Source organism: Anguilla rostrata, chromosome 1 (genome assembly GCF_018555375.3).
Source record: "Anguilla rostrata isolate EN2019 chromosome 1, ASM1855537v3, whole genome shotgun sequence".
In the NCBI taxonomy this organism is placed as follows: Eukaryota; Metazoa; Chordata; class Actinopteri; order Anguilliformes; family Anguillidae; genus Anguilla; species Anguilla rostrata.
The window spans coordinates 22137436-22164534 of record NC_057933.1 but is presented as its reverse complement, the minus strand read 5'-3'; the positions used below and the strand labels follow the sequence as shown (position 1 = coordinate 22164534).

The 27099-nt window shown below is 42.5% G+C and overlaps 2 protein-coding genes across 7 annotated transcripts in view; both read right to left on the bottom strand.

Moving 5' to 3' along the window:
• Positions 1-22087, bottom strand: part of akap6 (A kinase (PRKA) anchor protein 6) — a 169539-nt gene extending 147452 nt beyond the window's left edge. Inside the window, exons 1-2 of one of the 6 annotated variants that reach the window (XM_064329976.1) lie at positions 21606-22087; positions 18635-18963 (exon numbers count right to left, since the gene is read on the bottom strand). The gene's annotated coding sequence lies outside the window, so the exon portion shown is untranslated. The other 5 variants (XM_064329984.1, XM_064330007.1, XM_064330017.1 and 2 more) reach the window with 5 other exon arrangements.
• Positions 22088-24318: 2231 nt separating this feature from the next.
• Positions 24319-27099, bottom strand: part of arhgap5 (Rho GTPase activating protein 5) — a 64841-nt gene continuing 62060 nt past the window's right edge. The window contains exon 7 of the mRNA XM_064330025.1: positions 24319-26711. Within this exon, the coding sequence (XP_064186095.1) occupies positions 26393-26711 (319 nt within the window). The 3' untranslated portion in view covers positions 24319-26392. The remainder of the gene's footprint in view (positions 26712-27099) is intronic.

The window sequence follows — 27099 nt, the reverse complement described above, 5'->3', positions numbered from 1 at the left end:
ACTCCTGAATTGAGTGATAATGATTTATTCCTTTTGAGACTAATCTAGAAAGATTGGCATTTATGTTTTACAGTGTGTATGTGTTGCGCGGGTACAAGCATCTGCTAAATGCCTATAATGCAATACATGATGGATGGTATCACCACATGTAATGGATTGTGACCACACCACTTCCACTCATAAATTACAGTCACTATATTATGATTTGGAATGACATGCATTACCTTCGCTTGAACTGCATATTTCTCAACACACTTCTGCTGGGACTGGACCATAATAATTATATTCTACTTCCTGTTCGAGGAAGCAGTTGACCGCCTGAGGCTGGAATCCACTGCCTGCGGCTAAAAAACCCAGTTTGTAAACCAGAACTCTTGAGCTGACCAAAAATCCTACAGCGCTCATCCTCCCCACCATCTCCCATGACCTAACTACGATAAATATTCTCTGCTGTATCGTCTGCATTACAAATGATCAACTTTCATAGCACTGTGCATGAATTAAATCACAAGCCGTGTATATATTTATTTTATCAATTTATAAAACGTGAACGCTCCCTACAGAAATCTGAGTTTAGTGTCTGAGTTTAATTGAATGGTACAGCAGCAGTGATCCTATATTTGGCCCTGATATCCAGGCCGTAAGGCCAGTGCTTTATGCTTAACCAGCGCACATGCCCTAATGACTGTGCTATTCTCTCGGCATGTCCTAGGCACAGCTGGCAGGGTGAAGGGGGCGGTAATCCCCCAGCTGCTGATGAGAGACAGGTTAAAGAGACAGAGCTCCGCCTTCGTCCTCTGCCTCTCTAATCTATCCGGTGCACGGTCACTACGTCACTGGCCGCACGCTCTACGATGTCAGACACTGTCAGAAGGAAGGTCTGTTCCAGTTTATAAATCATCAGATGATTAACTCCTGACAAATATCTTGACTGCCATGGGTGCATATGCTGATTAAAGCCAAGTCATTTTGCATGTACAAAGACACCCTCAGTAAATGAAACACAGACATATAGTATACACGTAAGTATACAGAGTAAGTATACGGATAATCGTTGCCAACATTTTGTTACCAGTCTCTTACACTGCCCAGGTGGATAAACTGAGACCCACTGTGTCAGTGAAATTCAAAGCCCAAAAAGCATGAGCGCGTTTATTTATCTAAGGAAGTTATTTTTAGCATGTACAAGAAATGTGACATTTGATCTGAGAACACAGAGTTGCTATTTGTGCAATTCAAGACTTCAAAGCCAGAACCATAATGTCTGGATGAGCCTTCTTAGTACCTCAGAACCAATCAGGCAGACTCCCAGTGCCTTCTCACCCTCCAGTGAGAATGAATGTAAATGTACCTAGTTAGCAGCATAAAATAGAACTAAATACACCCTGTCTGTTCAACACTGAACATGCTTGCGTTCCTTGTGTTCCTGGCTGTGTAATTATGCTTTCCCGTCTTTGGTCGTTAGAGATTTTTTCTGTCACCGGTTTTTACTTGCTAATTTGTGTCTTGTCAAACCGAAGTTCAAAGCACGTCAGTAAGTCGCTCCTGATAAGAACATCTGCCAAAGGATGTACATGAAATGCAAATGCTACATTAGAAAGCATTGAGTCTTTCTTTTACAAACTACAGAGTTAATTGTAGTCCATTTGATATTTTGGGTTTACCAAAGTTACCAAAGAAGTGACAATCATCCTGATTGTCAATCATCAATCAACAATAATCTCTATTGCCTGACCTTTCAGGCCTCTTGCACCCTACTGCCTAATTATCATTATTGAACATGTAAATATCAATTTCCTTCACTGAACACAGGGCCACTTGTAGCCACAGCTGTTACAACAGCACAGACCCTGTCATGATTATGACATGGATAGGCACAAATACAGTCTTTGCAAGGTCTTAATTTGTCTGAATATGAATAGTAATCGGAGCACTGTACGGAATAACAATCAAGAGCCCACAAAGCCTCAGATACAGAACCTCAAAAATCTAGTTTTGCTAGATTTAAGCAAAACTACCTCTCTAAATAATGAGGTTTGAAACAGAAACATATTTTACTTAAGATCAATATGCAATTAGGAGGCATAGAGGATGTATATTACATAGGAAAACAAAAATCCATCTACAGGGACTCAGCCATATCACGTATCATATCTTGCAGCTTTCGTGATACTCAACAGCTATGGATGTGATTAGTTAATGTGATGGATGGATAACTATTGACATGTGCTCTTTGGATGAAGCAAGCTAAGAAGCCTTTTATCTGTGGCGTGAAAAATATCCTGACACCATAATATGAATATAAAATGAAGGCCACAACTGTGAAGTAACATTCAGACTGATACAAAGATGGTATGAATGTTTAGATTATGATGAAATTCTGTAGAGGCCTGTCTGGAGAGTGTGAAACTTTGAGTTGGTTTCATTGCTCTTAATTTTTCAGAAAGTCTTCAAAGAGTATGCAAGAATTAATATTACTTGCTCATAATACATTGTGTCAAAATCTGTTGGAATAAAAACTAATATCAACCCATTAATGTGCTCCACATACAAGTATAAGCATTTTCATAAACTCAGCCACTGCAGGCAAATGTGATTCTTATAAGGTGTGGTAAAGGATGGTTCACATGCAGTGGGGACTGTGCACTTGATCTGCAGGTACGCAAACAAATTTCAGCAGAAAAGCACCAGCAAAAAGCCAATGAAAACACATGACTATCTCAATAGACTGCAATGAAGTTTGAGTTTTAGCTTTAAAAATGAATTCCTCCATCCGTGCTCTGATTGGATGAGTGACGTCAACAGGGAGAAGTCAATTTCAACTGCTTGATTGGACAGAGGACCATAAGTGCCCCGGTAACAGGCAAGTTTTTTTTTTTAACGGTGTGTTTTTGGGGTCCCTGTGGAACCAAAGCTGGAACAACCAGGTATCAATCAGCACCCCCAGTAGGAAGTTCCCCTTCCAGACTGATTCAATATACAGTGCGGCAGCTCAGCAGTCTGCTAAACGGACAGTGACTCAGCGTTTTTATTCACCGCACAAAATGATGTGAAACAATGACACCAGCAGTATTAATAATGGGCTACAATTTGAATGTAGGCCAAGATTTGTACCACAAGTAACACATAGTGCAATTATTGTTAGCTATCCTGGAAAAACACAATAAGACAGTGAGGATTTTTTAAAAAGTTTACTTTACATTGGTATCATGGGGAGAGGAAAGTCTAGACCTTTGTAAGGAAGAAAAAAATCAGGTAAGCTCCTTTTATATACTTTCTAAATAGTATTTAAACATGGATTGGCATACAGTCATTTTTAATATGGTGCAGTACATAATCAATAAACCAAAACACACACACGCGCACACAAAATGCTACCTCTGGGTCGTAAATATACAAAACTCTTAAGTGTTTAGTATATTTACAGATAGTATTCGTTAAACACGACTCGCCGCCTGGGTTCAACTCTTATTGCCTTTCCACATGTCCTAAAAGATTTTGTCTGCGCGTCTGGCGCGTGACGTCGACGCGCACATCAAGAGCTCATTGCACTGCACGCCTCGCTTTCTAGAAACCCTTCCACAACTCCTCAGTAATCCGCACCTAAATATAGAGAAATAAATATAGAGAAAGCACTTGTGCTGTTTTAGTGGCAAAATAAACCTTGCGTTTTTCATTCTGTCATAATTTAGAGTTTTTTTTCCATTGAGGATCTGCTCTTAATTTGCATTGGACACTGTGAAACCCTCTACTCTAACCCAACAAATATCAGAGGGGAAAATATATAGGCCCATCTATGGTTTGGCTCAGTCCTTACAAATAACAGAAGCAATTAGGTTTTGCATTATAAATGTGGCAGATATATATTTATTTTGAAAGACCAGTGAGTTCTAAATATTGTTTCTGGATAAACTGATGCATGAGTACTTAATAAAATATAGTACATACAGCAAACGTCATACTTTAATCCGCATTTCCCAAATCTTTATCAGGCATTAGTGACAAACTATGAATGGACAAGCCCTGTGAGTTACATTTTACTCGGTCAGAAAACTTTCACTTTTCAAACAAATGCCGCAGGGATTTCACCTGAACACCCAGATCGTGTCACTGACTTTTCAACACAGAAACGTACATCGAGAGGCTATGTGGCTGTAAAGCCCAATGCTAACAAGCAGGCCAGATAGTATGAAACTAATTCTGTCTTCATTAACCAAATGTCTGACACTGTGATTCACTGCAATTCTACCGGCACCAGATTAATTGTCTCCCGGTGCTTTTCAGTGGTGAAGAGCCCTGCTGCTTCTGCAGAGAGCACTGCACCTGTCATTTAAGGTTTAAAATAACAGATACACAAATGAGTCAGCACGATTCCTCCAAGTTCGTGTCCTACATGTCTGAAAGTAATATTCCCACAGGCTTTCCTAATTAATTTCTTTCATCATTATCATTGCACGAATTACCTTCCTTTTTGATCCTCGTTAAACTGCTACTGCTGTAGCAAACGCATACCGCAGTTTATGTAAACAGAGGGAGAGAGAGAAAACAGTAACAGCAGCATCCGTTCCTCTCTCGAACACAGCAACATCCTATCCTCCCTCCAGTCCGTCGCTATCCATCCACGTGCCCGGCTGTCTTTCATGTCCATCCACAATGGAACTACCACCCGCTACTGCATGCGCAGTCGCAAAACGTACGTTTATGCGCGTGAAATACAAGCTGGAAACATTTCGATAGTGACGGATGACATACCGCAATTACACTTCGTCGACGTTGCAGACAGTAAGGCAGTGAACCTCATAGTGACCAAAAAAGGGAACCGGTGATGCTGCAATGGAATTTCTGAGCCGTATGATCCTAAGTGTATGTATGGCAGAGCGTCGCGACATCAAATCGATCTCAGAAGACACATATGTCCTTAAATCCCGATGCCAATCTGTATCCCACAAGGAAGGACTGCAACGCCGCTCTGAAGGTGGTGTTTGACAGTACAGTGTTTGCGTTCGCTCCCCAAGGCCGAGCCCCTCCCCACTCCACCTCCCCGCACGCCCTTCCCCCACACTCTCTCCCTCTGCTCGCTCGAACAGAGAGAAGCTGATAGCTAGCGAGTGCCAGGAGAGGGCAGCCTTTTAAAGTCCTGTTAATAAGCCAGTCTTTCGGAAGAGGACGGTAAGAATCATGCGATATTTTAATTTTATAGGAGGTTTACGTAATTCTTTCCCGAGATTGAAAATAAGGCTTAAATAACATAGCAACGTGGCAACCATCCATAAAACGAGTATAGACCAGACGGCTGCCAGGCAACAGCAGAGCCAGTTAATGTCCAGAAGGCCTCATCCTTTCCCTTGCGTTGTCATTTCCTACACCCTGTCAGGATGCAGCACAGTGCTGGATGAGCTCATACTGCAGGAATAGCCAGGCGTTACTAAACAGACCTGTCTGGTGATAGCCATGTTGAATTCTGGACACCCATATTCCGTTGGTGAGGTGAGTGTACTGTATGTACCAACCATCAGTTGGTTTCCAGCAGAGCCACAGGAAATACTTCCCCCGCAATGTAACTAAGCGCTGTGCTAACAAAAACAACACTATCAGTCACAGCCAGCCTGGAAAAGCACACAGAAACCAGCGGTGTGCAGGTCCTCAGCCGCAGCGAGAAACACAAGCCTCTTTTGGCGGATCTCATTAGGAAGATTACCATGACGGGCTTTGTTTGTTTGTCTCTTTGTTGTATCGGTGGCTTTCAAGCTGGCCTACTTTTCATGGCTTCGCTACCTTATTACTGGACCCAACTCAGCGTATGATGATAAGTGATTATCTCTACTCAAAGCTCTCGATATACTAACCACATTACGATCACACAGCAAGTGCATTGAACCTGATCAAACAATGTTCTATTAACCAGACGTGACACACAGTGCCATCTGGGTTGCTCATTTGCTCTATGAGGACCTACATTCCAGCCATTTACACATTCATACATTGTTGTTACCCCTTCATCCAATGGGGTATGCTTCAGCGTGGTGTATGTTGCAAACCCAGGTGGATTGTAGCTCTAATGCCCTTCAGCAAGGAACTTCACCCAAGTTCCTTCAGATAAATGCAATATCCAAGCTTGTGAGATTGTCACATTAAGCACTTCTGTCTCTGTAGTTTAGGGCCCAGGTTAAATGGTACAGGAAATGGTTGAGGAGATTGGGTAAGCCTTCACATCACCAAAGAGTTTCACCCCAATTCCGCCTTTTCTTTTTCAGGTCTGTCTCTTTTCTGAAGCTTGGACCAACTATGTTGATTATTATGGAAACGTATCAAGAGACAGCTTTGTATATGAGGAGTCACTGTCCTGCAGTAGACACGTGTCCAATTTGTTTTGTGTATCCCTCAGAATCAAAATGTGAACATATGATGTTTCTTGGTGAAGTTAAAATTATACTGCCTTTAATGTATTTATATTTGCAGCTGCTGACTGAAGAACCCACAGTTATATAAAAAGGACATCAAGAAGACTCCAGAGACCTAGGCTATGGTCTACGGTTTGATACATAGGTAATACTTTATGACTATTTTAAGCATAAATTGCACTAGATCTGGTCTATGCTAATTATAACGATTGGATATGGATTTCTAAAAGTTACACACATAAGATGGGTATTAAATGGGCCGGCATTTCTTTCTGAAAATTCATTGAGAATTTCAGTTTCTCCATGGACAGCTTAGGGTTGATCCATGATGAACTATCCTGCTCTTCTTCCTCGTCAGCATGGTCCCACATCCTGTTTACCACTCCGCCTGTATCTGGCATCCAGCCCTTTGTGTACACACACCCTGCATAATTCATCCTCGCTGAGCTGGCATTCAAGGTCCATGCCTTGGATTTGCACTTTGCTGTATATATTTCGCTGTATATAATAACAGCCAATAGTATATTCATTTGGTTGCTTAGATTAACCCTGTTAATCACTGCCATTGATAAAGAGGAAGCAGTCTCAACTTCACAACCAGTTTTGTCTTTGATGTAGTGCTAATAGAGTGTATGACAAGTGGTTTGATGTGTACACATTATACCTTGCATATTCTTGTATTGGACCTAAATAAGACATTTCATTTTTTGACAAATCTCCAGTTTGACAAAAGAGTTGTTCATTCATTTAAATTTCTGGGCAAATCTTGTACCAATCACACCCCCTTTTCACACAACCAACCCCCCTGAAGCTGTGTCATTTATTAGTCCTGTGATAATGTAAGACAATCAATGGGTGGTGTCTATTTATTCCACTCAGACACCGTACCACCGGAAGGAGTCTATTTTGAGAATAATCCTTTGAATATAAAACAGCCATCTGCCTAAAATATAGTAACTAAGAGCACAGCCACACAAAAGCACATAATGAAGAAGGCAGAGCATATTGTAATCTGAGCCAAATATGCTTTTATTGACTATTTTTAAAGATCGCATAAGGTACTGAGATCACACTCAGAATGAGAAAGATGAAATATCTTTTCATAATTGATGTTTCTGCCAGCTGTTTGATCTGTGAAATGAAATATTGACATGGTTGCGGAAATGTAGGAAAGCACTTCTCTGCATAGACATCATAGATGTATGAACTTAATATTACAGTACACTGTCTACAGCTGGCTTTTCACCCACAACTAGAAATGGCTGATTTGCATATTAGAGTCACTCTGCAAGGGGGAATTCTGGTTATTATCTTGCTACATGATTATGTGCAGTTAATTATTAATACAAGTTAAAGTCTACTTTGAAGGGAGCGAGAGTAATTTAATCACAAAATTAATGCTGGCTTTCAATAGTCTCAAACAGTATTCAAAATTCAAAATCCATATCAGTTACTGTAGCGTACGAAAATGCACAATGAGAATTTTGGTTTATTTGTAAAAATATATATAATTAACAAAGAATAAGTCAATTTTAAATGAGTTGCATACTTAAATGGCAACTAGAACGTAATTATCAGAATTTAGCTATAGCCTTTCATTCCAAGACATTTAATTCCACCAGAGAGATTTTAAAACCATAGTTAGATGTGTTGTCATAGGAACACGCAGTATAAGCCTATCATTCTGGTGAACCTAATGCTTGATAAACATACTGGTTGTCCACACCTACACATATACAATGCCATACTTGGACACGTTCGTAGAAGTAACCTGCCCTCAGCTGAGATCGGCACACAGTTCTAATCCCAATACTGTTGGCACAGTATTTGGAAACCTGATGCCTTCGAAACCGGTATGGCTATTTTAAACATACTGTATGTTGTGATTGGGAAAGTATCCTTTGCCAGGAAAGAAAATGACACCACTGAGTAGTCACTCCAGACTCCATTCCAGTGTTCATAGGGTTGCTAAAGCTTGTGTAACCATAAAGTTGCAGGTTAAACCCTGGGTGAGATACAGCTGTATGCGTAATCAATGTATTAATTAACTGTTATAGTAATATATTTTGGTGTATAAAAACCATGGAAAAATAATACGGGAAAAAGGAGGGATTCAGTAAGCAGATACATTGCGCAAAAAGTTACTACACGCAGTCACATTGTGAAAGTTAATTCAGCTGAAATAGAGCTTATATGCGTCCTGCAGAGATCAATTGCACTCTTTCAGAATAGTTATTTTTGCGAACCACATATGTGATCATGTGATTGTGATTTTTCAGGCTGTGGAGTATTTGGTAAAGCAGGATAACAAGGCAGTGGACACCACTGAAATAATACCCGTGGCTAAAATTTTGCCCATGTTGTTTGTTTACAATGGTTGCTCTGATACCTCTGAGAACATTTTGTGAATTTGTAAAAGCTCTTCAAAACGCGAACCTGTATGTAGTGCCAAAGTGCTCCCCCCTCCCTCTATTACATATTCATTGTTACGATTTAGGTTTAATGGTGTGGCAAACAGGATCAGGGCCCGAAACTCTGCTTGATTTAGTTCTCACAGGAGTGGCTAATCCTCTGTATCTCCAAGATGCATGTGCTCTGCTGGGGTTAGTATCTGTGCCTGCCTCTTCTCCCTCACCAATAACAATTTAAGGTTTAATTTCAGAATCCTTTTCAGGAAGCTTTGAGCTTCGTATGCATATAATTATTAGTATGTGAATAAGCTAATTTTACAACTATCTCATGTAGGCTAAACACATGGCCATCAACAATATGGATGAAGAACGTTTTGGAAGAGTGTTACTATTATTAGTGTAACACTAACTATCAGGATGCTAAGAACACAATGAAGTAATGAACATGATTTAAAAAAAACAACAGGATAAATATATGCACAGTACAAATACATTTATATAAATCTATGGGTGGATATTTTTGTAAATTCATGCTACCTCAGGGGGGAAATTATTTTTCTTAGGGTCGGGTTTTTCATAAATGTAAATCTTTTTAAAAAAAAGAACTTTAATCAGGCAAAATTATTATGCAGTTGGGAAATTACAAATATGTATGTGTTTACAGAATTTTACGTACTGTCCATTCATGCAGCCGGATAATTACGGAAGCTTTACACGTTGTATTATGATCAGGATAGGCATGTTTTTGAAGGTTAGTACAGTAGTTTCAGCTAGTAGCAGTTTCAATCTCCAGATTACAAATCCAGGTATCTTAACACAGCATGGTACTGCCACTGTTTACAGAGGCACCTCGCGTGTAATCATTCTCTACTGCTCAAATCTTTCTGTTTGGTGGAGAATTTAAAATGGGCTCTGTTATAAAGATTACATCATTTATATACAGCCATTTACAGCAGTGTACAGCAGTGAACTTGGGATTCCAGCATCCTTGGCCTACCAGATTTCTTAAGTCCATAGTTATAAATGCATGGGAGTAACTGGCTGGTTCAAACAATGATCAGAGTCACATCTGTAACACATTGCACTTGAAGCCAGCTAAACTGAATGAACAAACTAAAGATAGATGCAGTAGCGATGGTAATTATAATGATTGCGATGAGCCCCAGGGAGTGACACAGAAAGTGTGACATTCTGAGCTATGACAGCTACAGCTAGCGTAATAAACAGAAATCCATCTAAAAGTTGCATTCTGAACAGAGGCACTTGCATACAGTTTCCTTTATATTTCACTTTTTAACTCTATTCAGCAAGAATGGCGCTAAATCACAGGGATGTTCTGGAAAGGGGAGACTATAAATACTAAAAACATGTCTAAAATGGTTGTGTGATATTGCTGTTATATGAAAGTATATTTATTGGTGGAGGTCCACAGAATGATGATGCACAAAGTTGACGCAATTGCTGACGTTGTCCTGTGTTTCAATGATCAACCTTATTGTTATCACTCAACTTATTCCTGTACCTGGCAGCCTGCTTAAAACTGCTACCATTTGTTTTAGTTCGGAATGTGTATATGTCATAGAAGTTTAGTATGCTATTTAGAACATACTAAATGCATACTATATTTGTTATAGGTCAAATGTTTATTGAATCAAAGTACTTCACTGCAGTAGGGTGGTAGAGGAGGCGTTACTTCATCTCCAGCTGATGACATAAGATGCATCATCAGGCCCTGCGTTTTTGCCAGAGAGCAGTGGAGCTGGCGTGACTTAGCACTTAGAATCTCTGCACGCCCCATTTCCGGGCAGACTGATGCTCAAGAACTCATCCTCTCCAGGAAGTTCCAGCCACATTAATTTCACTCACTAAAGTTACAAGAAACCAAGATGGCATTTTAAACACTACAGACACATGCTGTTGTAGCACAAAACTCTCATTTCCAGCCTAAATTTAGACTGTGCAAGTCAAACAGAGGAGTCCCCTCTACAAGGTGGAGAATGGTGCGCTCCAATATTGATTTACTGTGTCCTCCTGTCAATCAAAGACAGGTCTGCAGAAAAACAAAAACAGAGAATGTGGATCCAAGGACATGCCCCATACCCTGAAGCAAAGAAGAGACACCCCACTATCCCACAGCGCAATATAATTAAGATCGGGGTCCCAACTGACTCGAGAAACATACTTTCGTCTCACTTTTTTTCTGGTTCACCTTTCAAGTCATGTTGCCTATAGTACAGTGCAGTAGTTCATGTTGCCTTTTAAGTTATTTTTGCTTGAATACTAATTGCCTCCTTTTCTGGGAAGTGTTTTATGAGTGACTGTAAGATAGAGATGCTCAACCATTACAGAATGCTGACTGCTCAGAACACATGGCTTTACCACAATGTTAATCTTCCGAAAAGAGGCGTGTTAGGTCCTTAAATGTCTTCACAGGTCACAATAATGGATGATCTAAGATCTACTTTTTCCACTCCCCAAAATGAATCTCCCAAGCTGAGTACAAATTAAAGCATTGATTTACTGGAAATCTTTGGGTGTGTCCAATTCCCCAAATTGACATTTTGACGTTTCTGTTCCTAAAAGGAAAACTATTCCTGTGAGTCTCAGTCACCTGTAATCAATCCCCAGTGCTCCCCCCCCCCCATGAATTTATGCATTTTGGTCCATCCCCAGTGTTCTGCAAACATCAGACATTAACCTGCTTGTTTTCTTAACTACAAACAAACAGAAGCTCATTACTGAACAGCCCTCCTGTAACCCCCAGTCACAATTGACCAATCCCAGGCTGGAAAATGACAGGTGACCTCATCTTCCTTACAGCCAGCTCTTTCCTCTCCGCTCTACACAAAGAAAACAAGTCTATGGTATTACGTAGTGCCACAGTCCCAACCAGAATTAGCCTCGCTCCAAATAAGAGCTTCCCCAGAGCCCTACCACTAAATGCAAACAAAATCCTTAAAGCTGAGCCACCAGACATAGCACTCTGATCTCTTAAGTTGTGTCACTGGAGCTAGATAATAGGATGAGGAAATAAACTGCTTCAGAGCAATTATATCCATGAATGCACCTTTCACTACAAGCCTGTCTTCAGGCAACCTACAGTAGCAAAACACTGGTTATCTGCAAATAAGAAAATTGAATTATCATCAGACTGGAAGCTGAACTGGTCAGGACATTGCTTATCTTTCACTGTGTACACTGTACATTTGTACATAGTGGTCTATAATTGTACTGAGTTCCAAGTGCAAATATGTATTCTTCTTTTTGTCTGTGTCATGGTGCAGCACAGGCTTGGCAGTAAAAGGCCAGTGAGGTCGGGTGTCTGTGAAGAGGAAAGAGACATGCCCAGACACGTTTCCTTTCGCTCAGAGCTCCTCCCTTTCCTCTGCAATCCTGAATCTCTCCAGTCTCCTGCTGCTCCTCAATGGCTAGCATTAATCTTAGGGAAGTCTCACTAACGATGGCCACGCCTCCTGCACCTGAAGTCATTGGGGTGACTTCGGCTCTATTTTATGTTATTCTTAAACATGGCTCAGTGGAAATCTGATTACATCAGGACTTCTCTGACCTTTCTGAGACTTGGGCCTTTCAGGACAAGCCTGATCTGCTCTCTCAGAGACTCCCAGCTTTTGTATGACTCTGCAATATTTAGGCTTAAAATGTATGCATGGCTCACTATATAGTTTCTATATTGTTGCTAACGGTGAAGTCTATTGTTTTCCTTCTGTGTGCACAATCAGGAACAGGACTTTCATGTCTGTATTTACATTAATATAATGAATTAATGAATTAATTTCTGTCTGTTTAAGGCTAAGGTCATGAACTTGTTTGTAAAGCTGGAATGAATTATTTGTTCTGAATATGCCTGAATCCCGGGTGAATCTCTTCACTTATGAAGTACCGTAAGAATTTATCCAGCTTCATGGTTACCAAAGTTTTTCAGTTTAAATACAAAATTCCTCCATGTGGGATGCAAACCTACAACCTAATGATTACAAGCTTGTCAATCACAGTGGCTACCTTGCGGTTAGAAGCAATGTTGCAGTCAAAATGTCACACTGTTTCCCCACGAAACTATACTTACATATTAGCATACTAATGCAAATAAATTATTCTGATGAACAGTTTTCCATGAGTAATAATTTTTAATTACTCACTGTGCCCTTTTTATCCAGCCTTCTGATTGTCATCTTGGTCAATTCAAATACAATGTATATAGCTTATTTGCATTCGTAAAACCATGCAAAACATATGAGAACCTTAGTAAAAAATTAAACCCCCTATATAAAGTACAGTGCTGAAGTACAAAGCTTAGATATGGATTAAAATCTCATTTACAGGGAATTGTTTATAGACAGCCCAGTGACTACATTTACAAGCATTGTCCGGTTGAATAATGATTCACAAGAACCGTTATCGCTTCGCGTTAAAGTGATATTAGCCGTTTCCCAGCAAACGTCAGTCTAAGACACGCTGCTCGCTATGTCGATGACGAGGAGCTCGCTTAACGACCCCGGCGTAACGTAATCGTCATGGGACCGGTGAAAATCAATGCTTATTTAAACTCGAGGCATAATGCAATGATGACATCACGAACAGCGCTGATTCTGTGGGGAAACAAAGTGAGCATTGTACGCAATGCCGGGAGGGGGCTGCTCCTGTCCTGGTGAATAATTCATTGTTTGAGTACCAAGACGGATTATATGGCCAAGTCCATCACCAAGTGGGCATGAACACCGCCCAGCCCACAGGATGCGTTTGTACAATGGAGCGTACAGTAAATCAGCGACGGTGCGTGAAAATGAAATGTAAGTATGGCTGAAATGCCTCTGGCTGTAGTTTTAAGCACCACACAGTTCTGAATAGCAGTGGGAGGGGCAGCATTCCAGCCAGCCAATTATTTTGCTCAGTTTTGCTGAGGCATGGATGCCGGTTAATAACGTTGCCTGAAATTTACAGGAACTTTGTGAGACGCGTTACGCTGACCAGGACCCCCACAGTGAACACAGTGTCAGGTCATGACACGTATTACAAGGCATTTTCAGGAAACTTAAGGATAGTAAAGATAACAAGATAAAAGCTTTTGGTCAATATGCTGAGCTGACTTTCAGGCTATAACAATACCACCTCGATTAATATATTAATATTATATAATAATAAATATTATTATTAACAAATTAATTGTATAACAGCTGTAGAAACAAAATGTAGAAAGAAGTAACTGCTATATGATGACTCACCATTATTCACAATCATTTCTTGTGCCATAAGTTCTGCCTCATCACATGAATGTCGAGAAGTGTGAGATCCAATTCATGATGCCTTTCAGTCCAACGCACTGAGTTTACTATCGGAAAATGTTAGATCGTTCTCATTTACTGTACCTTTTACAGAACTTCCCTGTTTCTGTGTGTTTAGGCGGCCATGAGAAAAGGTACATTGTGTGGCGTACGGAACCTCAATAAAGTAAGGGTTGATAGAAAGGGTTAGATTCAGATGGGCAATGGCACAGGATGACTCATGGTGACGGAGACGCAACCCCTCAGCATTGTTCTGTCCTCGCAGTCCCCAGTCCCCACCCAGTAACCCCGCCTCCGACCTCCCCCAGCCTGTAAAAGCAGATCTCTCCAGAGCTGTGACTTTGCAGCGGGCAAATCAGAGATTAAATGGCAGGGAGATGTGGGGGAGAGGTATGGCTGTTAGGCCCATCTCTCACAGAATATGTGTGCAGTTCTGTGAGAGATGGTTTTCATAGGGTAATTTCTGCCTTGCAGATTATAGATTAGTACCTCGTATGATCACCTACGACTATGAATAAAGATCACTATAATCCAGTTTCAACAAAAGCTTACAATGAATTATGAAATCGTTAAAATATATAACTGGCAGCAATTATTTTAATATGAACACAATCGTTCCTCTATCCATAGACCAGTGCACCCTTCTTCCCTCACTAAAGACGCAAATTTAGGAAACATGCTTTTCCTCATATTTATGTCCCATTGAAAATGGATACAAAACAGCTGCAATGTACAATTTGCAAGTTTCTATCCTCCTTATAATGCTCGTCAACATCGGTCAAACTTGTCATTTAGTACATGTAGGCCCACCTGAATTCAGTTATCATTATGCTATTACAATAATGTCATGAAAATTTAAGACATCTTTAACAAAAAACAAGGATAGCACGTCCCCTTTCCACTTTATGTAAATACTGCATCGCATTTCCTTTTATTCCATCGTTTTGGCCTGCTGACCCAACACACCAGCACTCTGGAAAACAATATTTCCGTTCTGTGTTGAAACAGTGTCTCTTGTTCTAGACCTGGCTGCATGTGCTTGAGTAGAGTCTGTTACAGTGCAAAACATAGTTCCAGAAGGATGTCAACAGCATGACATCAGCGAGTCACAAATTCGGCCTACCGTGGCAAGTTCTCAGTGAGACACAACGATCACTGCACTGTTTTATATCTTTCCTGTGTCCCAAACCACTCTCTCCAAAACAGAAGCCAACTGAGTCAAAAAACAGAGTAAATCTCTGCATATTGTTTACATTCTTACAATAAAAAATGCCTTTCAAAGAATTAAATGTTTTCTTTTTTGTGAACATGTTTTTATTGGAAACAGTATGTGGGCCTTCAAGCTGGAATTGGTTCTTTTGTCTGTGGAACACTTGAATGATGCTGTATGTTTTCTGTTTATTAGCAAGCATCAGCACTAATGCTATTTTAATGACTAAATTCCAAACTTGGACTTCGAAAGGCATGACAACTAAGACTGTTCAATCGCTGTAATAATATGACACAGCAACTGTTCACAGCTTTCTTTTGCATTTGATGTGTAAATATGTCCATGCGCTATGACTTGAATGTTCTAGAATGCATTTTGGTACTTGGCAGGATGAGAGAACCTTATAGTTTAGTGCTATCTGCAGCAGCATAGCTAAGGGGATTTTCACAGTGGGTTCTTAAGAGTGCATTTCGAGCATCTCATATGTGATTCCCAGCAGACTCCAGCAGCCACCACCTCTAGCATTTCAATGCTGGTCTTGTTGCGATTCTGGGCGCAGGCTAGGGCAGGATGTAAGACAGAGAGGCAGATGTCTGCATTCCAGTCACAGCATGCAAACTGATGGTACCCAGCCCTGACATACACAGTATGTCATGTGAAGTATACTCTCTCTCTCTCTCTCTCTCTCTCACACACACACACACACACACATACACATTCACACACACACACACACACACACACACACACACACACACACAGGGGAGAGACCCGTGTTTATCAGGCCAAGCCTGCTTTCTCACCGTCAGGACCTTCTCAATTATTCATGGGGCGGAACGGATGTCAAACCGAAACAGGGAGCCATTTTAGAAGTGCTGCAATGTAGCTCCTCTCACGTCCTCCACCACGGAGAGACCTCTGCTCGCTGAACCTTCCTATTTAAATAGCTCTGAAAATTTCCCACAGAAAAGCACATTCCCTATTAGGCGGCAGCTCCTCGTTCCTCCCCTCTCCCTCTCCCCCTCCCTCCCTCTCACGGCCCGAAGCAGCCTGACCGTAATGCCTCCCACACCCACCATCCTCGGAGTCACAGTGACGGCGCTGCCAACTCCCAGCACTGCCCTTCTTTCCAGTACATTCCATGAGATCCCCTCTGAATCTACCCATTCAAACCGAGGCACAGTGAGTCCTGTCCTTTGTCCTTGAATCCAAACCAAACTCAATCTACTCATCAAGAACTTGCTATCAGAAGCAGGAAGCAGAGAGACAGGGGATGGGTCACAGACGACTTTATTGTCTTTTTGTCCCTTAAATTATTCAACATAATAAGAGTTCAGAGGACAACTCCACTTTCACCTTCTGAGTCATAAAATCTGCTGAACTGATTTGGTGATACTCTGTGATTCTAAACTGAAGTATCATGAATGGCATTTTGAAAAGCTTCTCTCCAGCATGTGCCACCAAATTGGCAAATCCAATGTGTGTGTTTGTGTGTGTATTTATTCCATTAGCAGTAGTAGACAGTAGAAGATCCTGATTTTGATACAGCTTATACATGTACTAGAAAGTGCTAATATTTCCACTGATTAGGTTTTTTAAAAAGGCGCAGCCACACTGCTGTGAGTTTTCTGAAGCCCGATTCCGGTATTATGCACACAAACACATCATATTCATCAGCCAGCCTTCTTTACATGAAGAACAGGCATTCTTATTACACACAAAGGGAGCCACAGAAGGCCCACCCCTGTACTTGCAAAGCCTGTCCTGGGTTTCCCCAGCTTTGTCGTCCCCATCTGTGCCTGAGCTGTTTTGCATGTTGTGGGAGGGGTGAGGACAGGGGATAGCTACTGGGAATTGGGGTGGGGGGGCGGGTGTCACTGGGACTTTGATATTGGCAAAGGGAACCCCTCGCCCCCAAAAGACAGGAGGCAGCCGATATAGACAGCTTCCCATGGGAGGCACCTCTGACAGCCATTCACACTCACACACACATACACATCCGCCCATATGCCCACACAAACACCCACATGCAAACTGACACACGCACGCACACGCTCAAAGGAGCCGAAACACACACAGAAGGCCACACAGATGCACACAAAGGCACAGGTACGCTTACACGCAAACAGAGAGCCGCTGGCATACACGCCCAGACACCACAGAAGGGAGGTGGCAGTCTCAGTCCAGGGACAAACAGGCTGTGACGGCAGAGGTCTCGATCTGAGTGCCTCGTCACGTTTCCTACGCCCCGGACGCAACACGCCCAGTCACATTCACAACCCGCACGTCGTACCCGTCGTACGCCAAGCTGGGACCAGGTAACACACACAAACACCGACAAGGTCCCTGTTCGCAGGCCAGGAATTACGAATACACACCACAGCTGTCAGAAGCAATAGGAGAAACATGCCACACGTAATGAGGAATAAGCTGCAGTCCAGAGAGCCACAGATGCCTACACTGCTCTGTCCTGAGCCGTGTTTCCTAGACTAGTGAGGACACGACCAAACACAGCACCGACTGAGAGAGGCAGACCTGCACCCGGCTTTGGATTGAAGTCAAATGCCATGCCATGTGGAACCTCGACGGCATGACACCACCCGTCTCGTCGGGACCACGCAGCCCAGCCCCGAGGCGACTGAACAACGACCCTGACCACAGCACACCACTCCCTCCCCCCCCTCCTACTCCCAACCCCCCCCACGACTCACCCTATCTCACCATCCACTGGGGTGGGGTAATCTCCCTGAAGCAACACAGGAGGAACAGACGTGACGGGGTTGCTATTAGCATCATCGACACACACCCTTGCCCGTACGCACGCAGGCGCAGGCAGCCAACCAAACACGCAGATATGTACACAGGTCACAATTAAGACACGCGTGCGCCAACAGGCCACGCTTGTGAAAGTGATGAGGCTCCTGCGTTTGACAATAACATCCACAGGCAGGGCCGCTCCCCCTCCCCTCCCTCCCCTCCCCTCCCCTCCCCACCCCGCCGGGCCGGCCGGCCGCGGGCTCCGTCCCCGGGCCTCCCGCGTAGGCTAGCCGCTGGCTAATGCGGCAGCCGCCCCCCGGGCTCCGCGGGCCCCCCTAACAAAGCGGACGCCGCAGCGCCTTTATTAGCATTCGCGGCGCCGTCGGCCGCCCCAGAGAAAAAACCTCCCGCGAGAGAGAGAGAGAGAGAGAGAGAGAGAGACGGAGGACTGGAGGTGCGCCCTCCCCCGCTCCCTCGTACAGAAAGGCAGAGGTGAAAAAAAAGCAGAAGGAGCGATAAAGAGGGGAGAGGAAAAGAAAGGGGCTCTGTGCTTACCATGTCCCTGCTCTACGCCATTCTCCTTCCTGGCCGTGCCTCTGCGTTTCTGTGGAGGGTTCGAGGAAGAGGGAGGTGCCTGCTGTGACACTGCAGGGCGGCTCTCGCCTGCATCAGTCCAGGGGATGGATGGCTGCTGCTGATGATGCTGCTGCGCCTTGCAGGAGAGGAGCCCTGTTGCCGTGGAAACCAAAACGTGATGGAGCGGTCGTGCTGCCGCCTGATTGGTCCCGGCACTGAGGTCCCCCCCTCCCTTCCCATGAGGGGTTGGCGGACCCCAGGTGGGAGGGGCTTAGAAGGTAGGTGGAGACTGAATGCTGGAGGCAGCGCTGCAGGAGGAGGAGATGGGAAGAGCTTCTCTGAAAATGAGCATCTCTTGGTGCGTGGTTCTCTTTCTTCTGTGTAAACAATGATAGTATAGACAAGATTGTATTCTCAGGAAAGGGATTTAAACATATGCTGATATGTTGCTGCAGTCCACCAGATTTAACTGATAACTAGGTAAGACCTGGTGCTAAAACATCAGATTTTGTTTGCTTGTGTGTGCGTGTGCGTGTGCGCGCACACTTCTTATCACTGTGACTTGCCATTTATTAACTGACTCCTGAGAAGTGATTGATATTTGTTACCCTAGTTCTGTTATTTTGTGTTTCTAAGGCCCACTAAGACTGCCATTTATTACACAAATTTCTTTCATAGGAACAAGAAAAATGCATTACTGTTTTGATGTTAGTCTTTACTACATGTTGATAATGTGTCAATAATCATTTAGTCAGTAACACCGAAAGAACCAGGGACTAGTATGGAATGAAACCCTGAGCTAAAAATCTTGCCTTTTCTACATTTTGTTACGTTGTATTTGAATGGAAAGAAAGAATTTGTGGGCTAACCTGTGGATAAGAATTGAGACAGATATAGATCAGTGAAATCATGTTTTATATGGTGCTGACCATTTGAAATGACTGTAATTAGTCACTATCAAGCTTAGCACTAGATACACTGACTGTCTCGGTGCAAACTGAAGTTCATGGTTAGCCAGTAAAGTACCTGTTTGCTAACTGCTCAGTTACTTTTCAAATAACACTTTACAAATAACAGTGGTACAACACTGAAATTTCTTAAGCTTGCATTCCATTTTAAATGCAATTTCCACTGCAAAAATTTAAGCATGATCAATAAATTCTTGCAGATTCTCAATACAACCATAAATGTGCACAGCTCAACAAAAACAGTAGAAAACAGATTTTATCATAATGAATATAGGATTGCACTACTATTTTAACCCACTAGATGTCACTCATTTATTACATTATGTTGGAAAGGTTCTACATCTGTGGTAACTAATCCTATCCCTGGGGATCTACCATCATACAGGTTTTCATTTATATTTAGTAGAGTCAGGTGCACCTAATTTGGCACACCTGACTCTACTAATTAGCAGCTCTACAAGGTCTCTAGCTATTGCATGAGATGTGCTTTGTTATGGTTAGAGTGAAAACCTACAGGATGGTCCATCTCCATGAACAGGGTTGGTTACCACTGCTATGGAGCATGGATACTCAAATCTGGACCTCAAATCCAAATCCAGTCCTGGTTTTGTTCTCCTAGGTAATTAACTAAACAATTAGAGCTACTGATTGGCCAGACCGTATGCACACCTGACTCCCAGGTAAAGGGAGCATGGAAAACCAGCAGTTCTTGGACCTTGAGGGCCATGATTTGAGTAACAGGGCTGTAGAGCATGTTTCCAATTTCCTAGAAGCAAATTAAATTATTCCCCAATATAGATTTAAGGCAGGCTACCCTGAGCAGGACCTGATTTCAAGTTGACATCACAATTAAACTGGGGTTAACTTTCAAAACATAAAATGTCTTGCAATAACAAGAGGTTATAAAGGTGCATATTCCAAGTACACAGGCCACACTTTGTATGTACATCTTGCATTCCGTGCCTTGATTTTCAAGTGTTTTATTTATTTATTTCACCTTTATTTCACCAGGCAAGTCATTAAGAACAAATTCGTATTTACAATGGCGGCCTGACAAGCGACAAAAGCCACTTAAGGGAAGGGAAGGTGGGCTAGGTGAGTGTGAGTTAAACTAGGACAGCTCTTGAAACTCTAAATTGCATTTATGATTAGTGATGAACCATACCGTATGCAGACCTAAAACTATAAATAATAACTGCACCTTCAGAGTAGATATATTCATTCCATAAAAAATTTACTTACGCTTGTCCATCTGATAAGATAAAGCAGCTGAGCAATCTGAAATCCTACTGCAACAGTCTGCACATCATTCTCCCAGAAGTACAAAGTATTCGCTGCGATCCTGGGAAATAAGATTAATTTGTTCCAATTTCAGCACTATACTCCTAATGGCTTTTTGGTGAGGCTGTAACTCTTCTGTCTGTCAACACCTACAAAAACAGTTACAGTGGACTGGACAACAATGAAAAGTCATGATAAATGGAAAGTCAAAATTCCCAATTTTTGCTAAACTGATTTACACTACCCTCAATGATATTATGTTTGCTACTGTGAGTTCCAGCTATTCCCACCAGCTGTGCCACCATGTTCCTGCTGAATGGCTAAAGTGAAGCAAGTGTGGCTTTGGTTAGTAGGCTACTTGGATGGGAGACCACCTGGGGAAACAAAGTTGCTGCTGGAAGTGGAGTTGGTGGGCCAGTAGGGGTTGACCTTCCCTCAGAGCAAATAATCCTCAATTCAGTAATGGGGGCACTGTCTTTCGGACGAGATGTTAATTCGAGGTCCTGACTCACTGTGGTCATTAAACCCCATGACACTCATTGCAAGGAGTAGGGGTTTCCCCAGTGTCCTGTTTAAAATACCGTTGAAAATATATGGTGCTATCCAGCCCACGTGAATTATTCTTCGATGCAAATGTTTTAGCTACAACGGTTACTTATTTTGTAACAAGTGGAATGGCAAAACAAGCTTGGGGTCCTTACCTTCCATGCGTTTTGGAAATCCACAGACACGAATTACGGTGAAGCCGATATTATTACCGCGGCAAGAGGCCACCGATCAAAATTCATAGTCATTTTGGTCCAAGAAACGTGCTAACTCGGAGAAAAATCGACAGAATGTCCATTGTTTTCTTAGCAATTCACCCGAGGAATTATCATTGTTGTCCGTTCCGCCGTTGCATACACGCCGAAAGTATTGTGTATCCAACATAGGAATGTCATTATCTCCGGTATGTATGGACGCTCTGAAACAAGATGAGGCCAGCTTCAAGCTTCTCTGACGAGTATGCCTACTGGCCATGCAGTCCTTCTGTACAGTCAGTCCCTCTGTATCTGCAAAGCACTCGACCTGGACAGTATCGTTCAGTTGTTGTAGCATTATAAGCTATCATTGTGACTGAGAAGCATTTAGCCAATTAAATTACGTTTGTAACGATTACGTTTGTTTGGCTTTTTCAGTACCTTTTCAGTACCCACGGTGAAAACGTTGCGCACCAGCAAAAAAGTTCTTGCGACTTCAAGCCAAAAAAATTTAAATTTCTGTAAAAGTCTAAACGGAAGACTCGACAGGAGTCAAGATGGAGTCACCTTGAAAGAAATTACTCGTCTGACAGTGAAACCAGCTTTAACTCCACAGCAGGGGGCATGTTCAGTGAAGGATTGATCACATTTAACATTGGTGAGCATCTAAATACATTCCTACAGGAGTAGGCCTGATTTTGAATAATAAATGTGACGTGAAATTGTAGGATGTTTTACATGTTGATGGGGGTGTGGGGTATTTTAAAAAACGTAAATCAATGGACCTCAATCAATGGATTAGTAAACTGGATAGCTAATGTACTTGTTTTCTACGATCTTCCAGACCTGATCCTGCCTGAGGTGGGAAGGGGAGGGGGGGTTAGGTTAGATGACAGGCATCTAGTATACTATATGTAGCCTTTTACACCTCTAAAGACCCATAATATCATTTGGTTACCAAGTATTCTTTTGGAGTTTCCAAATGGCCTTTCTGGAAACCTGCCTAGACAAAAAACAATGCAGAATGCTTATTCTTTTGGGGTTTTGTCATCAAACTTGAACCAGAATTTGTCCAGCTTTGTGGCTGTGGCTCCATTGTGTTTCTAAATCCACCAGGCACACCCACAAGCATCTGTATCCACTCAAAAGGAGAATATTTTAGGTGAGAAAAAAAAACAACTTTCCTCTGTGTTTGAGCTTCTGTGACCTTCTTTCAGTTATAGAGTAATCCCGACTCTTTGAAAACAAACTCCCACAGGTTGCCTACACTGTGACCAAAAGTATCTGGACACCCCTTAGTATGGGGCTGTTTTACATGGTTTATGCTAGGCCCCTTAGTTCCAGTGAAACAAATCTTAATGCTATAACATACAATCATCTAGACAATTCTGTGCTTCCCCAACAGTTTGGAGAAGGCCCTTTCCTGTTTCAGCATGACAGTTTCCCCAGGCGCACAGCGAGGTCCATATAGAAATTGTTTTGTTGTGAACGGTGTGGAAGAACTTGACTGGCCTGCACAGAGCCCTGACCTCAACCCCGTCCAACATCTTTGGGATCAGTTGGAAAGCCAACTGCAAGGCCTAATCCCCCAATCAGTGCCTGACCTCACTAATGGTCTTCTGGCTGAATGGAAGCAAATTCCTGCAGCAATGCTCCAACATCTAGTGTAAAACCTTCCCAGAAGAGCGAAGGCAGTTATAGCATTAAAGGGTGGATCAACTACATATTTATGCCCATGGTTTTGGATGAGATGTTGGAAGCAAGGTATCCTTTTGGCCATGTAGTGTATCAGAAGAGACCAGGATTATGCCCATAGTCAAAAGGGTTCAAGAAAAGTAACCATTTTTATTTTGAGTGTCATTTTCAGGCTTGTGTTAATAAAAACATGTCACTGCAGAAGGGTTTAACGAAAAGCACCACTGTATTTGTGGCGTCATCTTCTCTACCTTTGAAAACAAGATAGAACCAAAAATTCAAATATGCTGTATATTTAGAAACTGACTGGTCACCACCATATCACCACTAGATGGCACATTGTGCCTACAGCTTTTTTTTTTCTCTTCTACAAAATATGAGTGTTAACCAATGTTGAGTACTGCTGCAGGAAGCAGGCATCAGCAGTCAGATGGAAAGAAAAATGTATAGTATAAAGGATACAGTGGTTCATTTGGGGCTCACTGAAGCGGCTTAATTTTATGCAAGTTCGATCAAATCCTCTGAGATGAAATTGAACAGGGTAGCCCAAGCTTTGTAAAACACAAAAATGGCGTACATGATGGCACAGTTCAGGCAGCCCCTCTTGCCTCATCATTTTGCTGCCGTCTAAAATGTGGCACATACATTTTATGTACATAGAGCTTCTGTAGATCTGTGCATCTTAATGGAACTGCTCTCCACTCAGAAGAAATGGTCTTCACATAACTAGTGAAATATGCATGCCACTTACCGCACAAAGCTAATTTAGGCAGAATGAGTTCAGTGTCTTAAAGCAGCAGAATCCCAGGAAGCAGCAGCCCCCCCCCCTTCTGAAGGGAGAGCTGAAAACCAGGTGCGAGTATTTTCCATTTTCACCAAATCTTTATGATCAGTAAATCAGCCTCACGTTTCCTGTGTTTGACCTTGTGACCTCGGCGCACCCGCCAGCCCATTGTTTAACACCATTTAGACACAAGGGTGAAAAAAATGAGAATTTTATTTCAGGAAAAAATATGGAGTAAACCAAACTCTTAAGATTAATTTCTCAAAATCATTTATTTACTATTATACATAGCAGATGATGTTAAAATCTTAAGAGTTTGTACACCAGCTTATATGAGGCAGATCTTATGGACAAATAGGGTTGCTTTTTTCTTATTTTTTCCTTTTTTTTAAACTACACAAAAGGTATCCTAGCAGCTGCAGACTCGCCCCTCCCCCAATTGCCGTTCCCTCCCCCAAGTTTTGAGCGTTTCAGTGGAGAAATGGAATAACCGTGGTCTTGCAAAGCCTTTTAAAACATTACATCTGTATGATCCACAAACCTGTTTCCAACCAAATCTCTAACCCATCGTTCCGACATGACTAACACAGTTCTATCTTTAACACTTTCTAAGCAGCATCTTTTACAGCAACAAAATTCTGTACCATCTAAAACAAGCTATGAATCTTTTTTTTTTCATTTATAGATAGCAAATTAAGTACACAGTCAATTAATCTAACTCAAATTTAGTACGTCATACCACATAAAGAAATCTGATTATATGTTTTACAAGATTATACAAAGCCAAAAGGCCAAGTTGAGTACCCCATAGTATTTATTGCTATATTAGCAATCATTTTTATATATATATATATATTTATATATATATATCTATATATTTATATGACTTTTCTCTATTCAGGGAAACATACTATTAGACATGGAACCAAAATAGTTGGGAGTGTTTTGGAATTATCCTGATTTGGTTAAAAAATAGCATCGACCAAATGATTATGGTTAACTATTAAAAGGCTTGACACTCTGCATGAAAAAATGAAAATATAATTTGAAAACCCCTCCCCCCATCCCCATTTAATGTTCCCCTTAACCATGTTAAGAAAATAATTTTGAATGAAAATGGTTAAGCTTGTGTGTACAAGTTCAAATTTTTTTTTTCTTCGTTTGTAATTTTTAAGAGGCAAAAGACATGCAAATTTAGCTTGACAAACAAAAGGAACTATACAAATATCTCCTATTGTATGAAAGCGAGTAGCACTAAGACGTTTTTGATTAAGAAGAAAGAAAGAAAAAAAAAAGAGAAAAAGGAACAGGAAAACCCAGAATGCTTTGCAGCAGTGCTTGGTGTCCACAGAGATGTGCCGCGCAGGATCCAATGGGACGCTCCGTTCAGAAGTTCAGCAGTTCCACAGGTTTCTGATCCGCTAAGAGAGGGTGGTGAGTGTTTGGCCTGGTCAGGTGCACTTGGCGTCCTTTTTTCCCCACCCATAGTCCCGCCCCAAACAGTGCAAAGCGTTCGGAGCCAGGGAGAGGATAATACACACACGAATACACACGCACGCACGCACCCCACACTCACACACCACGCACCAGTCCATCGGGAGCCTCTCGCTTTCTCCGACAAAAATAATATTCACAAAAAAAAAAAAGTCCACTGGCAAATGATAAAAAAAAGCAAGCACACGGAAATGTCGCAGGAACAGCCATTAAAACGGGGTTTTAAGTGTAATGTCATGTACACCGTTCACATGAAAATATGACCATTGTCGCTTATAAACGCAAAACAAAAAAGTTGTAGAAATGATTTTCCTTGGCTTTGCAGGAATCGGGAGGGGGAGGGGGGGCTGGGTACGAGGGCAGTTCCCGACAGTTCCTGCAACGTCGTCAAGGAGGCATGCAGTAGCCAAGTGGGGGCATGAGCGAGGATCCCCCCCCCCCTCCCCGTGCCTGCATTAGTCCCGTCCCCCCCAGACTCACAAATGCACAAGAGTTCAGCAGCACGCCATCAAAGGAGAGACAAATGATGCTGGGATTATGCTGCCATGGATACGGACTGACTGAAAAGGAGAAAAAAAGAATGGGTTGCTGGATTTCAAAAGCAAGTTCTTTTTTGATTTTTTTTTTCTTTAGTTTTTGTCAAAGCTCCGTGAGTCATCCACAGCTAGGGGGCGCTCTCCTTTCTCGATCTCACACGCTGGGACCGGTTTTGAGGGCAAGTGTGTGTGTGTGCGCGCGCGTGTTGGCGGTGGGGGGGGGTGGGGGGTAGGGGCCACTACACTAGCGGGTCAGGCTGCAGTTGGTGCTGGATCTGCTGGGGCTGGAGGGGCGGGGGCAGCTGGAGGGGGACGAGCGACTCCACCATGCTGTGGGCGTGCGGGGGCGGCGTCCCCTCGGCGCTCGACGGCTCGGCGATCTCCCCGCCGTGGAAGAAGTAGTGGCACTGCTGGATGAAGGACTCGATGACCGACTGGTTGAGCTTGGTGGTGGAGAGCGTGTCCTTGTTCTCGAAGTCGGGCCGCATCAGCGTGGGCCAGAAGCAGATGGACAGGTTGTCCGCCGTCATCAGCGTGGTCTTGCTGTGCTGGCTCACCCTGGGGAGAGAGAGGGCAGACGCCGCGTTACTAATGGCAACGGGCGGGGCTTTACCTCCTTCCTCCTGGCCCAGGGCTCGGCCCGCCTCTCGAACCCGGCGCGTTTTCATTCGCTGATACCCACACCCGCGATCTCGATCCTCACAATCTCAGCCCTCAACGCAATGTTTTATTACCGAGTGAAAACCACAAAATGGCCCCATGAATTAACTGCAAATTTAAAATAAGCCAAACATGAACAATGGAAAATGTTCTTTTTTCCTGTTCTCATCATTACATTTCATTGAATCACTTTTTTCACATTTTTTCTAATTCAACAACCGAAAGGTCTAATGTTTAGATGAGGAAACTTTTGATAAGAGCACAGGGAGTTTTGAGGCTTAAAGAT